General features: G+C 39.7%; 1 protein-coding gene across 29 annotated transcripts in view; it reads left to right on the top strand.

Moving 5' to 3' along the window:
• Positions 1–16,654, top strand: part of Neb (nebulin) — a 202,159-nt gene that overhangs the window by 91,773 nt on the left and 93,732 nt on the right. For 28 of the 29 annotated variants that reach the window (XM_006497751.1, XM_011239032.1, XM_006497774.1 and 25 more), the window contains 11 exons: positions 162–266; positions 1,638–1,745; positions 2,873–3,184; positions 3,630–3,833; positions 4,926–5,030; positions 8,727–8,834; positions 9,863–10,174; positions 11,343–11,546; positions 12,655–12,759; positions 13,998–14,105; positions 14,748–15,059. In XM_006497751.1, the coding sequence (XP_006497814.1) occupies positions 162–266; positions 1,638–1,745; positions 2,873–3,184; positions 3,630–3,833; positions 4,926–5,030; positions 8,727–8,834; positions 9,863–10,174; positions 11,343–11,546; positions 12,655–12,759; positions 13,998–14,105; positions 14,748–15,059 (1,983 nt within the window). The remainder of the gene's footprint in view (positions 1–161; positions 267–1,637; positions 1,746–2,872; positions 3,185–3,629; positions 3,834–4,925; positions 5,031–8,726; positions 8,835–9,862; positions 10,175–11,342; positions 11,547–12,654; positions 12,760–13,997; positions 14,106–14,747; positions 15,060–16,654) is intronic. The other variant, XM_006497775.1, reaches the window with a different exon arrangement.

Below are 16,654 nucleotides of genomic sequence, written 5' to 3'. Positions count from 1 at the left end.
TCTTGGTAACAAGCAGTAAGACCCAGACCTCTAGATAATGCCTAATATCCAAGTCTAGCTTATATTTCCTAGTTGCACAAACAATAGTCCTGTTTTAATTCAACTTTCTGGAGTGCCTATCTTAAATGGTTTTCTTTCAACATTTTACCTTATTTTTATAGCGATTATACACAGAGGCCTGGGACAAAGACAAGATTCAAATTCATGTAATGCCTGATACACCGGAGATTATGCTGGCAAGGCAGAACAGAATCAACTACAGCGAGGTAGGGGCTGCCAAAGCCATGTGGAGAGTCTATGGTGGTGGGAGACGCGGACATGTGATAACATTGCTCTTTCATGTGAACATTGGCCCATCCTGTTTCATTTCTGGGTCACATGCTACATTTCATGAGATTCTGCAAGCAAAGTGCACTCACGTTGTTTCTTAGATGTTGAAGTTATTCCTAAAATGAACCAATGGACCAAGGAGCATTTTTTGGCACTTCTAAAGGGTCAGTTTGCCAGATAAAATAGTGGCTCATTATTTACACCAATAAATAATATTCATTTGCCTAGAATTCAAGGTGTTAAGCTATATTAAAGTGCTATATTTTAATTGTCTAAGTCTCATAGTCCTGGCTAGGAGTCTTTATTAATGAATAACTTTTCCACACATTGGTCTTGAATTAAAATGAAGGAGCAGAAACTATAGTCAAAATATCACTTTAAAAAAACCTGCTAAAATTACATTAAATCACAGTGTATGTGAGAGAGTTAAACAAGCATGCTTTAATCCACCATCATGGTCAAGTTTCTCAGCTCAGGTACAAGCTGTGCTAGAGTCGCCAGTCTGTCCCTACTTGGCTTCAGGGATGCTGCCCTTCTGAGAGGGCTGGAGACTGGTTACTAAAAGAGAGATGGGTCATACATGTACTCCAGATCTTTTCCCAGCAGAAAGAGAAATCACTGAACCATCTGGGGCAGAGAGGGGAGCTAGGCATAAAGAGGTCAGAGGTAAAGGAACTAGCTAGTGGCTGGTTTATTCACAGAAAGTACAATTCTGTAGACATGTTTTACTAGTATAACCAAAATCTAATCTTAAAGTTGTGATTATAGTTCACTACGCTCAAAGTTCTGTCTTAATTTTTTATTAATTTTTAAACACTGTTAAAGATATCACCTGTTATAATAAAAGTTAAATAGTGAAGAAATGAGTAAAAGCATGTGCCATATATGTGAAAGGAATAACACTGCACATACTGCTTCCCATTTTTATTTTTACTTAGCAGCATGTGTGGATTATATTGTATCAATCTATATTACTAAATTATATAAGTCTATATTGGTAGTTTTTAATCATTAATGTACAAGTGCTATATAAACTTATAAGAAACACCTTATAAAATATATCAATTTTAATGCCCATTACTATGTCTCATCTATTTCACTGCCTCTACCTCCCAAGTGCTGAGATTAAAGGCATACACCACACCACACAGCTAAATACTTTTGAAGAATAGACTAGATTTTATTTGCTTTTCCCTATCACCAGACCCTAGGTTGTATCCAATTCTAGCCTTTAAAAATCATGTGGTGAAAGTCACTTGATGCATACTCTTCATAACGTTGCCACTGGCCCTTTTCTCTTTCCATAGAGTCTATATAAACTGGCCAATGAAGAAGCAAAGAAGAAAGGCTATGACCTGCGTGTCGATGCTATCCCCATTGTGGCGGCCAAGGCCTCCAGAGATATTGCCAGTGACGTGAGTAGTGACAGATGGCTATTATGTACATGGATGGGTTGGGGAAGCAGGCTCAGTAACACAGTGACAAGATACATTCAGGTGCCAGTTACTATAAGTCACATAAATATTTTTTATGGTTTTTTTTTAAACAACTCATTTTTATTTCCAAAAGGTTAATATCCAGGTGCCACTGATTTAAGATTAAATCACAATCCATAATATTTCATATTTGTAATTATGTAAACTTCTTCTTTATATTTGATCATGTAGCTTTCATAGGCATAGAAAATCCTAGAAGGTAACTTTGTATTCACTGTCCAACAGATAAAGACCTGGTAGGGGACAGGAAACTCTACCTTTCCCCAAACTTGCTCTGTAGTACTGCCAACTCTCCCTTTGGAAATTAGCTGAAATGCAGAGAGACAAAGATGAACAAAATAAACAGGGAAGAACTTTAATACTCCTTCTATCTCTGAAGAAGAAAACGGTAGAATGTAGGCTGCATTAATTTTTGACATTAGAATTTCATGATGTTTCTGCCAGAGAACACCAGGGTGGCTGCTCCCCCTACCACTAAAACACTAACCTGCTCACGTACATGTAATTTTCCTAGTTGTGGAAGCCTAATCTGAATCACGTTTGGCCCAGGACATACAACATGGACGTCCAGTCCTATCCATTTCAAGAGACTGAGTGAAGTCATCAGAACCACACTAGGCATGGCAGTGAGGGAGATTGTGGGAAAAGAAATAATATCTACCAGCTAAAGAACAGTAGTATTGAAATCACAAGATTTATGGTTAGTGAATTTACTGGCTAAAGCTAAAGAGAAGACAGCATACAGTTTTGATTCATCTTTTTGCAAAATAGTCCAGAGACTTGGTGTATGCAAGATACAGGATAATTTAGCTTGACCTGAATTCCCACTAGAGTGTTGCTACGCACTTAAGCCACAGTTTAGAATAGAGACAGGAAAATATCCAGATAACTATTTCTCAGCAAGAACTGGCAATTTAAAAACAAAACAAAACACACAAAAAAACAAAAAACAAAAACAAAAACAAAAAAAAACCATAAGATTTTAAAGTAATGAAACTCTAACCCATTCTATTGTCTTAAAAAAAAAATGACCATTTTCATTTCAGTACAAATACAAAGTTGGCTACCGTAAGCAGCTGGGACACCACATTGGAGCCCGCAACATTGAAGATGACCCCAAGATGATGTGGTCCATGCACGTGGCCAAGATCCAGAGTGACAGGGAGTACAAGAAGGACTTTGAGAAATGGAAGACTAAGTATAGCAGCCCAGTGGACATGCTGGGGGTGGTATTGGCCAAGAAGTGCCAGACCTTGGTCAGCGATGTGGACTACAGGAACTACCTACACCAGTGGACATGTCTACCTGACCAGAATGATGTCATCCACGCTCGGCAGGCCTATGATCTCCAGAGTGATGTGAGTGTTGAGATCTATGGGAGTCATGTTTATGGTAGTGGTTCATAATAACATTTATGTTTAGGATTAGGTAGCACCCTCAGAGAGCGGGTGTATCTTATTTCTACCCCTCATATTTTTCACATGCCCTTTGCTTATTTTTTTTTTTGAAGAGGAGCATTTGTTCACGAGATGGAATTTTGTGGAATTCTACCTTCATATGTTAAAGGCATATATAAAGCTTACCTTCCCAATGTTTCCAGTTCTTATTCTTCACTCTGAGATCAAGTGTTGCAGCATGTTCATTAGCACTTGCTTTTGTGTTGGATCTCATTAGACTGTAGAGCATTTTTATCTTTTAGTGGATGAAGGGAAATGGCTGGATTCCCATTGGGTCTCTGGATGTGGTCAAGTATAAGACCAACACAGATTCTTAGTGATAAGATCTCCTTTTTCCTCTACCCAGAATGTGTACAAGTCAGATCTCCAGTGGATGAGAGGCATTGGCTGGGTCCCCATCGGGTCTCTGGATGTGGTCAAGTGTAAGAGAGCTGCAGAGATCCTGAGCGACAACATCTATCGCCAGCCTCCAAACAAGTTTAAGTTCACCAGTGTGACTGATTCTCTGGAGCAGGTGCTGGCCAAGAGCAACGCCCTCAACATGAACAAGGTGAGGATCCAGTCTAGGGAAAAATAAAGCAGAGTTGTAGACCATTCAGAATGAATCGCTATGGTCTATGAGTTAGCCTTTTTTTACTTTATCCAGTTAAATTCTCATCCAAAGTACAATGATTTAGTTGAGTTCTTTATATCCTCATGTAAGAACTGCAAATACAGGCTGGAGAATTTCTGCTTTGCCATCTGTTTATGAAATGGGGACCATTATTAGTAGGATTCCTTTGGGCTGGAAAAATAGGTCAGAAATTAAGAGTACCTACTGCTCTTGCTGAAGAGCCAAGATGGTGCCTAGAATCCTTGCCAGGCAGCAGACAACTGCCTGTAAGAACAGCTTCCAGGATCTAATGTCTCTGGCCTCCATGGGCACTCACACTCATGTCCACACGCCCACACACAGGCCTACATGTCTGTACATGATTCAAAGTTTAAAGACATATTAAAATCAAATGTCTATTTGGGGCTCAACAAGTTTTAAGTCTATTAGAGTAGTATATTGAGTAATATATTGTTTGGTATTAAATCTTCTTTAAACTCATGAAATGAGTTTTAATATAGCCATAGTAAACATGTTGGTATATAAATATGCTGTGGAAATACTTGATTTAGCAATTTTAATTTGGTTTTAAGTGACCTGGTAATGTGTGTGTGTTTGCATGTCTGCATATTATATTTATATGTTATGTTTATATTATATTTATATATTATGTCATATATTATGTTTATAGTAGATACCCTGTAAAAATCAAAGGGATTGAAAAGAGTGTAAACAAAATACAGTCTTCTGTATTTTGTTTGTACAGTAGGCAAACAGACTGGGTTTCAATTTCCTGATGATTTCTTCATTAAAACTCATACTTAGAGCTGGGCAGTGATGGCGCACGCCTTTAATCCCAGCACTTGGGAGGCAGAGGCAGGTGAATTTCTGAGTTCAAGGCCAGCCTGGTCTACAGAGTGAGTTCTAGGACAGCCAGGGCTACACAGAGAAACCCTGTCTCAAAAAACCAAAAAAAAAAAAAAAACCTCATATTTACAACAATGGTCTTTTTTTTTTTTTCTGATTCATTTACTGTTTTATCTTTTGCAGCGCTTGTACACAGAAGCCTGGGACAAAGACAAGACCCAGATCCACATCATGCCTGATACACCAGAAATCATGTTGGCCAGACAAAATAAAATAAACTACAGTGAGGTAAGACCAACCATTTCTTTGATTCCCGTCATCTGGCCACATCGATTTTTGCTGTAGGAACATCGGACTTGTATGCACCACAGTGGCGGTGTGGTCCACTGTACTTAGTTCTGGTCCACTGTACTTAGTTCTGGTGTTTATACTCATTATCTTACTTTAGAAAGACAAATACAAAAACATCAGCCCTTACGGTCAGCACATAATAAGGCAAGAATAATGAACTGAGTTCAGAGCCCAAGAAACCATGTAAAGCCAGATATGGTAGTGAAGACCTTCATTCCAGAACTAATGAAAGATGGGGGGTGGAGACGGGGGGATTCACGAAATTTCCCTGTCCAGCTAGCCAGGCAAATGCACAAGATCCCATCTCAAAGAAGATAGAAAGTGATGACTGACCACATACGTATTCAAGTGTACTGTGGCATGTATGTACCTGGACACATACACACGCACACACACACACACGGGGGGGGGGGGGGGATTGATGCATTTGTATGCACACACACAAAGATCCAAAGAGATCCATCAAATTAAGACTCATTTTGAAATGTAGTCTGCATGTTTGTTCTCTTTGGTTACCACATCCATAAGATCTCTATCTAGAAACTTTTCTGTGGTGACAAAATGAGGTAAAATCGATGACAAGGACAGGATGGGGTCAAATAGCTGATTAGTAAATTTTAATTTCTTTCTTATACCCTCAAGTAACCACAAAAATTAAATGTATTTAACATGTTTGGAAAAACAAAGTTTATTAACAAGATCCAAATGAGAGATATTTAATCATCCTTTTCAAAACTGCCTGAGGGCAATGAATCAAATTTCTGTTGTCATTGAAGCTTCTTAGATACGTTAGAATCTAAGAGAAAAGTGATTATCTTTGCAGTACTGAATTACTACTGCATAAATAGTACCTTACTTGATTTCTCTTATCCAAGTGAAGAATCTATCTGATTGATGCAGGCGTAGTAGTTCAATATATATACATATATATATTTCAATTTACTACATTTTTCATTTTTAAGGGACATTTTTCTTTCATTTAACAGTGAAATTTTAAGCTTTCACTCTTAAGATCTGATGAAGTTTATTACTTTGTATTAATCGTTTCTATTCATACTTATTAATCGCCTCTATTCATAATTAACAGAATCCTAAAGAAAGGTCATGCTTCTTACATCATCTAGCAAAGACAAATCAATGAGGCAAGGGGGCATTTTTCTTCCTCAAACATCACAGAACAAACGCAAAACCAGATTCACCATAAATATCTACCTGGCCCCAGCTCAGCCAGGTTAGGGTGAGCTTTTCTGCGGGGCCTGGCCTCCCTGAGCCTAAGGCACATGTAGCTGCCTCTGTCCTAGGTTGGGATGAGACCCCTGCTTCTATGAGGAGAAATGAAGTTGATTTTCCCTTTAGAATAGAAGCAATATATTTAGTTAGTTTTTTTTAATTCTAAAATTTCCATAGTTTTTTTTTTAATTCTAAAATTTCCAATTTGATTTACTTTCTTTAAAATGTCAAGCTGTACCCAGCGGGGGGTGGCTCACACCTTTAATCCCAGCTCCCTCCCAATTTGGGAAGCAGAAGTCAGCCTTGAATCCCACCACTAAGGAGACTGAGATCTCCACGTTCAAGGCCAGCCTGGTTCACAGAGTGAGTTCCAAAACAGCCAGAACCACACAGAGAAGCCTTGTCTCCAAAAAACAAAAATAAAAATAAAAATAAAAATAAAGTGCAAGGATTAATTCTCCAACCGCTGTTTAGGAAGAGGGGGCTTCAGCGTGGCCTGCTTGAATGACTGGGGAAGCTGCCAGGGTCTTCCATCCCCCTGTTCACTCTGTGAGTGAGCACACAACAAACACGTATCGCCGTTTGCTCCTGTATCCTCAGGTATCTATTCTAGTTCCCAAACAAGATTTCAAATACAGCCTTGGTGATAATGAAAACTGCTGTCTGCCTTGGAAAAATTAAGGAAACCTGACTTGGGGTGACGAGGCGGATCCAGAACACCTTCCCTGTGCTACCATGAGCATTATACTTGAGCATTTGTTCCAGAAAACTCAATAGATGGAGTATATGATTTCCCAGTTACAAGAGAAGTGTTCCGAGCCTGCAGAGATGACTGAGTAGTCAAGGGTGCTTCCTGCTCTTCTAGGGTACCCAGTCCCAGCACCCGCAGACTAGCCTACATCAGCCTATAATGCCCAGGGATCTGATGCCCTCTTCTGCCTTCCTCCAGCACACACACACACACACACACACACACACACACACACACACACACACACACACACACACGAGTGCAGGAGAGAAGTGCATGGGAGAAGCTGGATGTTCACTGATGTTGATGTTGTCATGAAACTTTCCTACAGGTTTTCTAAAGAGGCAACTGCTGCTCTAAAGTACCAAAACATCCACTACAATCTTTACCCAAGTATGATTGTACAGCCACCTGATTTTTTTAAAAGGCACACATGAGTCTCTAGCACAGCACTGTACATCTGAGTGTATTGAAACAAAAATCTGAAGACAGACCGTTTAAATCGTCATCATTTAGTGTAAATTATTATTCAGTAATTCCTAACATGAACTGTTGAGTTCATGTCTACGTGGGATTTAGTGCTGTTTTAGAATAAACATATGTCAGCTTGTGGCTAGGCAAAGAATATGTTGCTTTTACTGTGAAACAGGAATATTTCCTAAAATAAATTTAAATTGGAATCACTTTTACTCAATGCACAGTTAGTGAGAAACACATTTCATTGTGAATTCTAGTAACTTATTAATTTTTTTACAATTAAAATTTGTTTAATAAAACAAGTATTTTACTAAGCATGGTGCGCATACCTCATTCAACTTACCTCAGCCCTGAGGAACATGAGGTCGGAGGATTATAAGTTCCAGGCCAGCCTGGGCTACATAGTGAGACACTGTGAAAATGAAATCAGAGCGATGGTTTTGATTTACTTATTAGAAGTGGTTATAAAGTCTACATTATTTCAAAAAGGATACAAAACTGGTCAAAATTTTCATGAACAAAGAAAAATTTTGTCTTTTGTCATAGAAACAACAGTGATGATGTTTCCTCGGTTTTAAAGAGATAGAAAATGTTTTTTGACTCAGAAGTCTTTGGTATCTGCTGTTCCTGTATCTGCTACGAGCTTCCAGCAGTTGAGACCAATGGCTAAAGAACAATTAAATATTAACAGAGAAACATTGTTCACCTGGTCTTATTGCAGCATGGTTTTGATTATGAACACATTCTTACAGTATTTTGCTATATATTATACAATGATTATACATTGAACAATTATACAACGTTGCTGGCAGCCAAGTAAAATTGTTCCTATCTCAAATCCAGTTATATTTCTTGGCTGATGAAAGGACTAAGTGCTGACTGCCTAAAACACCACTGAGAACTGCTCACTTAGTGTCGAAAATCTGTAAGGATTTATGCAAGGAGATATGATGTTACAATTTACTGAATGTGAAATTTCCATTTAATGTAACAGCCTGGAAAAAATCATTTTTGTTTTGGTTTGGTTAAGACTGCATAGTTCTATATCCAAGGGCTGTCTTCTTTTGACACCCCTCCCCACCCCAAAATGTGCTTTTCATGACACCCCTCTTCAAACTGTGGTTTTCAAGTGAATGTGACTTCTACATCTAAATGTATCTTTCTTTTTTCCCCAGAGCCTGTACCGCCAGGCCATGGAAGAAGCTAAGAAGGAAGGCTATGACTTGAGAAGTGATGCCATTCCCATTGTGGCTGCCAAGGCTTCCCGGGACATTGCTAGTGATGTAAGAGCTGACTCTGTGACCAGTCAGACCAGCCACTGGCTCAGGGGATCACATCTCTGTAATACTATACGACTTCTCCTTTGAAGTCCTCACCACCCCCACACAGTCGAGATGGAACTGTGGGTAGCTCCCTCATGATCCCAGGCTCATGGTCTACTTGCACTGTGTGCCTTTGATCTTGCTTTTTCATCTTTGTTTAATAGAGCAGATGCCTCACGGTCAGATACACTGGTGTTGGGCTGCTCTTGGAATCCCAGGATACACTCAAGGCAATAAAGCCAGAAATGAAATAGACTTATCTGAGTTTACCTAGATAACAGGGAGCAGGGAGGATAAACAAAGGCTAAAGGTCCCTTTGTACTGAGGGTTAAAAAAAAATCATTATTTCTGTATTCTAAAAGTGAAGATAACAGATTCCTAGACATGTTTAAAGTTACCCAAAAGGTAGGCTTTTAAAGCCTTTTAGTTATGGTCCAGAAAAGTGAAACTGACCGTAATAACTGTGGTGTGTGATCCCCCAGCATGTCCCCACTGTAGGGCAAAATGTCTCCGTAACTTTCTCATTTTATGAAACCAAACCTAGACACATACTGAGTAACAGAAATTGTCTATTTCAAAACTATGTCTCCTGGGTTCCATTATGCTCCTGCAGGCTCTCTGTAGCTTGAGTAACATATGTGCTAAATTTCTCTACCTTTCCTAGGAAAAGAAACTTGGGAGCCATATAGGCTCATGCACAGGGGTCCCCTCAAGCAGCCTAGCAAGTAGGACCTCTCAGGCACTGGATTGGCTTGTGGCTAGGGTTAGGCAGCTTATTTTGGGGTTCACTCTTTCTCAGTTATTGCCAGCATATGATTCTCTGAACTTCTAGAAGAACAGTAGGGCTCTTCTTGCCCCAAGACATGGCATATTGATGGAAGAAACTCCTTGTCCTGTGATTTCACAGAGGGCATCCTCTTGGGAGCTACAGGCAGTGGTCCTTTCCATCCCTTCCTTCTTCCTTATGCTCTTGGCTGTGTCTTTTTCAGTACAAATACAAAGAAGCCTATCGGAAGCAGTTGGGTCACCACATTGGCGCTAGAGCGATACATGATGATCCCAAGATGATGTGGTCCCTCCACATTGCCAAAGTGCAGAGTGACCGTGAGTATAAGAAAGAATTTGAGAAATACAAGACAAGATACAGCAGCCCTGTGGACATGCTTGGTATTGTGTTGGCCAAGAAATGCCAAACCTTGGTCAGTGATGTGGACTACAAACACCCACTGCACGAATGGACCTGCCTGCCGGACCAGAATGATGTCATCCAGGCCCGGAAAGCATATGACCTCCAGAGTGATGTGAGTATCCCTGATGCAGGACAAGAGCCTATCAGAGACAAACCTGTGGGATTCTGATGAGTGTCAAGGGCCTGGAACGTATATGTCCCTAGACATATTCAATGCATATCTGAAAGGAGTTTCTCATTGGAAACCCCTCCAGAAGTTATTTGTGAAACAGGAAATAAGTACTATCAACTCTATACAGAAGTGTGCCCCCTAGTGATTCAGGCTTCTTTTGCCTGAATCAACTAAAACTTAGCCCTCAAAATAACATTACTGACCCAGCCATGGTGGCTTACACCTGTAATCCCAGAACCTTGGAAGTGAAAGAAGGAAGATCTGGAGTTCAAAGGCAGCCTTAGCTACACAGGAAGTTTTCAAGTCCAGCCTGAGCTATAAGACTCTGTCTGGGAGGGGAGGAGGGAGGAAAGGAGGGAGGGAGGGAAGAAGGAAGAAAGGAAAGAAAGAGAAAGAGAGAGAGAGAGTGAGTGGGGGGGATCACTGGTGAGTTTTTGCCCAGCAAAATAGAAGCACATTGTTTTATATTACTTTAATAACTGTTTACACTTAAATTTATAGAAAAATATGAAAACATTCTTACTTTTTCAAGAATCTTATATTAATAGTTATCTTATACTCATAGTTAGCTTGCCCTGTCAGGAATAACCTAGATAAACCCCTGATGTCGTTATACCCAGCACGTTTCCTTTACTCACTTGGCGGTTTGTGATTTTTAGAGATGGAAATTAAGGCAAGGGCTTTTACGGTCGCTGTACCTTGCACCATTGGTCTGCTCATATGGTTTGATTTGACATAATTAGAACTCATTTTCCAGGGCTTAAAGAGCACTGGTCCTCTGTGAAAGAGCTTGTAAAATTCTTAAGGATAGGACATTGTCCTTTTTATTAGAAAAAAAGAAACCTCAAGAAGAACTCTTCAGAGAGCTCCACAGACTATCAGTCAGGGACTGGGTGTCTGACAGCTGACAGCTTTGTCTGCCAGCAGGAATTATACTTCCTTTTTCATTAATTAATTTTAAAGGTTTTTGTATATGTATATATTATACATTGAGCATATTGCTACCTATACTCGCCTACCTTCTGTATTCCTGTGTCTTGAGTATGGTACATCTTTGGGATGAATCAGTAGGCTAGTTAATGTATCTTTCTTACCTGTTGCTCTTCAGAATCTGTACAAGGCAGACCTGGAATGGATGAAAGGCATTGGCTGGGTTCCCATTGGTTCCTTGGAAGTTGTCAAAGCCAAGAGGGCCACAGAGATACTGAGTGACAACATCTACCGCCAGCGTCCCGACACACTGAAATTCACCAGTATAACCGACTCGCTGGAGCAGGTGCTGGCAAAGAATAATGCAATCACCATGAACAAGGTAAGTCTTCGCATTCACTGTGAAGCATCAAAAGTGACCACAGGGCAAGTCAAAGACTCTGGCATGCTGTTATGCCTTGAAGACTATCTTAAGACTAATCTCTCTCTCTGTCTCTGTCTCTGTCTCTCTCTCACACACACAGTATAAACTAGAGTCTATATATAAATACAAGTAGTTTAAAAACAACTCCTTTTGAGTTTAGAATACCTTTCTTAATATAAATGTTTTTCTACTGAAATATATGTATTATTTGATGATAGTTCAAATATTAAAGTCTTGTTTAAAATACTATGAAAAAGAAGAGTAAAGTTGAGAGAAAAAAGTTTTAGAGAAGGTCAGAAGAAGTTGGGAGGGGAGAATTTGATCAATATACATTGTGTGTTATCTTAACGTTATTATTGCTATGATGAAACACCATGATCAAAGCAACTTGGGGAGTAAAAGGTTTATTTAACTTATACTTCCATATCATTGTCCATCCTTGAAGGAAGTCAGGACAGGAACTCAAACAGGGCAGAAACCTGGAGGCAGGAGCTGATGCAGAGGCCATGAAGGAGTGCTGCTTACTAGCAGCCTACTTTCTTCTAGAACCCAAGACCACCTGCCTAAGGATGGCCCCACCCACAATGAGCTGGGGCCCTCCTCCATCAATCACTAATTAAGAAAACACCCTACAGGCTTGCCTGAAACCTGATGTTCCTTTCTCTCAAATGACTCCAGCCTGTGTCAAGTTGACATAAATCTAGCCAACACATACACTTTCATTTTCAAATAATTAATTTGAAATATTACTTAAAATACAAACATACTATATATAAAACCTGGCATGATAGTCCGTGCTTGTAATCCCAGTACTTGGGAAGTAGAGACAAGGAGGAACAAGAGCTAAACTGAGCTGTAGGAAACAACGAATCCTATGAGACAATAATTACTTCTCCGACAGATTATACTTGGCAGAACTGTTGAATTCTGTAATAGCTAAAGTACTTATTTATACATTTTAGTAAGGAATGTGAGAATGTAGCTTTAGTAAATTTAGTTCTGCTTTGTATCAAAGAGATCACAATTTCTGTGGACACCAAAATCATTTTTCTCCTTTTCTTAATAGCGACTGTACACGGAAGCCTGGGACAATGACAAGAAAACGATCCATGTCATGCCAGACACGCCAGAAATCATGCTGGCCAAACTCAACAGGATAAACTACAGCGATGTGAGTGTCCAGAAAGGGAAAACGAGGGGCCGTGAGGCTTCCCTTAGTTAACCGCTTTGATTACTTTATTACCTACCCTGCAACTGACATGGCTGGCAGAAGAAACAGTTCATCCTTGACTTAATCTTGAGCCATGTGGTGGGTCCATGTAGAAGGCCAGCCCTCGGTTATCAGTCAGGAAGTGGGGTGCTTATGGGGAAGTCATCTACCAGAGCCAGTCCTCTCAAACCTTCCCTTGGGTTGGCCATGGGCGCAAGGTCCCTGTAGTCTGCTGCCACAGTGTGGTCCAGCATCTGTAGATTTATCTCTGGCTTAAAGATGCTCAGAAACACTATACCTGTTATGAAAGTGTCTCAAGGTCTTTTATTGCTAACATTCCCTGAATCATATGTAACCATTTACATAGATGTATGTTGTATTATGTTTCATAAGTAACCTGGAGCTGATTTAATACATGTAGGATGGTCAGGTAAGGTAAGCCATGTCTGTAAATCCTAGCATTCAGAAGGACAGCTGAGGCAGGGGGATCATGGGTTTGAGCATACTCTGGGCTATATAACAAGGTCTGGGACAACCTGAGCTTTTTCAAGTCTTGAAAATAGAGAGCTCTACTTAGAGATGTGCTTAGGCTACCATGTGTATAAGGGACTTGAATGTGAAAGGACTTCATGTGGGAAGAGAGCTTTTAGAACAAACCCTTCTTGGGCACTGAGGTATAACTGTATTTTCAGTGAGTTCCTATGTTCTTTCTCTGATTTTCATTTGGTGTTACTGCAGATAATTGGTCATCTTTATCTGGACCAATATTTTTATAATGGCAATGATTCCTAACCAATCATGTTCCACTATAGTAGCCTACATGCACTGGGTTTTTCCAAAAAAAACGCAAATATATTCCATTTTTAAAGACACTTTCTTTATTCTTTCTCCATTCATTAAGGTGACGTTTTTAATATTCTGAGGCACTAGTAGGTGCTAGATTTTTATATGTGCTCCTTTGGGAAAAATAAAATATCTGCAATCAAATGTTGATGTACCTCCAAACATTTTTTAGACTTCCCAATCAGGAGAGCCTGGCATTTCAGACACAGCCTGTGAATCTGAGGGCTGTGAGGCATGCTACAAGAGCACTTAGGGGCTTCATTCCAGTCATTGAAATGAGGACAGGAAAAAAAAAATGATCAGAAATCAGCTTCATTTCTTCTGAAGGGAGTGGTAACTAAGGACTCTTTCCACAGAAACTCTACAAAGTGTCTCTGGAGGAGGCCAGGAGGCAAGGCTATGACCTGCGCGTGGATGCTATTCCTATCCGATCAGCCAAGGCATCAAGAGAGATCGCTAGTGATGTAAGTTGATTGCTTTTTAAGAAATGTTTCTTTCTTTAAAGCTGTTATTGGCTGGAAGTTTTCAGAGTGTTTCTTGCTACACCTTGCTTACACTTCCGAGTTTCATCTCCCTTTGGTGGCTCCCCTCCAATACAAAGTTGAAGATTGGAAGGGGGTGGGGTGAGGGAGGAACTGACCCATGCCCATTATGCCTATTAGTCCGGTAAAGACCTACTGGTTTGTTTCATCTCGTTTTCTGGTACCGGAGATAGAACCCAGGGTCTTGCTCATACTAGGTGATAGCTCTCCAACCAAGCTGTGTCCCAGTCCTTTTATTTTTGAACCTCAGAAATTGAGCAGTAGTTAATCCAGATGTTACCTGACATTACAGATCAATGGTTTAAAAAAAAACCTATATCTTTACTTGTTAAGGAATTCAGTATATACTGGGTAGTGTAATTTAGAGAAAGGGGAAAAACAAAATATAAGAAGCCCTGCAGTCCAGGCTCCACCCTACTACAATCATGAACTGTGGCCATCAGGATCCTGTTGTATAACAGGGTGGGTGATGCGCATCTCTGTGCTGCTTGATAATAGTGGGGGAAACACATAGAAGTTGTATGTGTTCCTTTTGTCAGGTTGACATACCTTTTCTTTCTTCAGTACAAGTACAAGGAAGGCTACCGCAAACAGCTGGGCCACCACATTGGTGCTCGGAACATCAAGGATGACCCCAAGATGATGTGGTCCATGCACGTGGCCAAGATCCAGAGTGACAGGGAGTACAAGAAGGACTTTGAGAAGTGGAAGACCAAGTATAGCAGCCCAGTGGACATGCTGGGCGTGGTGCTGGCCAAGAAGTGCCAGATCCTTGTAAGCGACATAGACTACAAGCATCCTCTCCATGAGTGGACATGCCTGCCTGACCAGAATGATGTCATTCAGGCACGGAAGGCCTATGATCTTCAGAGCGATGTGAGTGGGTCTAATGTTCTTCAGCCATATGTTCTAATAGTTTAGTGGGGGTGACTAAATTATCAGTGTTATATAGAATGTTTGGGAAGTCTAATAAAACCCATGAACCATTCTCAAGGCAATGGTATAAAAATCATAAAATAAGCACTAGGCTCAAAGAAAACCAATCATATTGAGAATGATTATGAAAATATTAAACCAAATCTGAGGTATGGTAATATGTATAGTTATTTGTTAACATAGTAAATAATTATAGCCATATATATAATAAATAACAAACTCTGGATGTAATAACTAATTCTAAAGACATGCGAAGAGCATAAATATTTTAATGATTTATTTATTTTTTATTTTTGCACATTCGGGTTTTACCTGTATATATGTCTGAGTGAGGGTGTTGGATCCCCTGGAACTGGAGTTACAGACAGTTGCGAGCTGCCATGTGGGTGCTGGGACTTGAACCCCAGACAGGCCTCTGGAAGAGCAACTAGTTCTCATATTTGCTGAACCATTTCTCCAGAGCACTGAGCAAAAATATTTTAAGAAATATGCAAAATCTACCATAATACAATAGTGTCTATAACGTCTGTTGCTTATTCAGGCACATGTACTATTGATACATACTGTTGTGCATACTTTTACTTACACGAGTGCTATGTTTCAGCTAGATGTTAATAAAAACACGGATGTTAGATTTAGTTCTGTCCAAGGTCACTGATGTCAGGTTAAGAATTCCTGATCTAGAAGATGGCCTAGTCGGCCATCATTGGAAAGAGAGGCCCATTGGTCTTGCAAACTTTATATGCCTCAGTACAGGGGAATGCCAGGGCCAAGAAGTGGGATTTGGTGGTTAAGGGAAGGGGGGAGGGTACGGGGGACTTTTGGGATAGCATTGGAAATGTAAATGAAAAAAATACCTAATAAATAAAATAATAAATAAATAAATAAATAAAAGAATTCCTGATCTAAAGCAAACTGATTAATTATTTTATCCTTTTACTGATGCCCTATTTTAATATGAAGCATCAGCAATAATTTGTGAATGAACGTTTAGGAATACATCATGCAGGTTTTGACCAATTTTCTAATAAAATGAAAAATTACAGTGACCTAAAACCAAAAGAGACACCTTTGTTGCCTGAAGTAGGTAACCTGCGGCCTCTCAGATACCCCCTTATTGGTATGGTCAATTCTTGTTTTGACTGGACACTGACTAAATAATTACTTTTGCAAGAGTCATAAAAGTAATGGTATAATTTTTTAATTCCTTAAAAAACCATAAAATGCTGTTGCCCTTCCTTGTGAGAAAAGTTCTGCTATAGCTGACTATTTGAATTCAATGAATAAAATGAATAATAAGGCCAAGTACAAAAAACCCAGACTAAATGCAAGGAAAATATGATTCAGACACACAGACATAAAAGCCATATGAAAATACTACTTATATTTGCACAAGAAAGTATATTTATTCATGAAACTCTCTGTGAAGGCCGCTGCTGAACAAGATAGGAGCCTGCTGTGTTCAGACAGCGAGCCCCTTACTCTAGAAGTCAGACAGTGATTTCCTGAATGTTGTTTCATACCACTGAAATCAA

Source organism: Mus musculus, chromosome 2, assembly GCF_000001635.26.
Source record: "Mus musculus strain C57BL/6J chromosome 2, GRCm38.p6 C57BL/6J".
NCBI classification, from domain to species: domain Eukaryota; kingdom Metazoa; phylum Chordata; class Mammalia; order Rodentia; family Muridae; genus Mus; species Mus musculus.
Note: the sequence above shows the minus strand (reverse complement) of the source record. Positions and strands in the feature narration are given on the sequence as shown.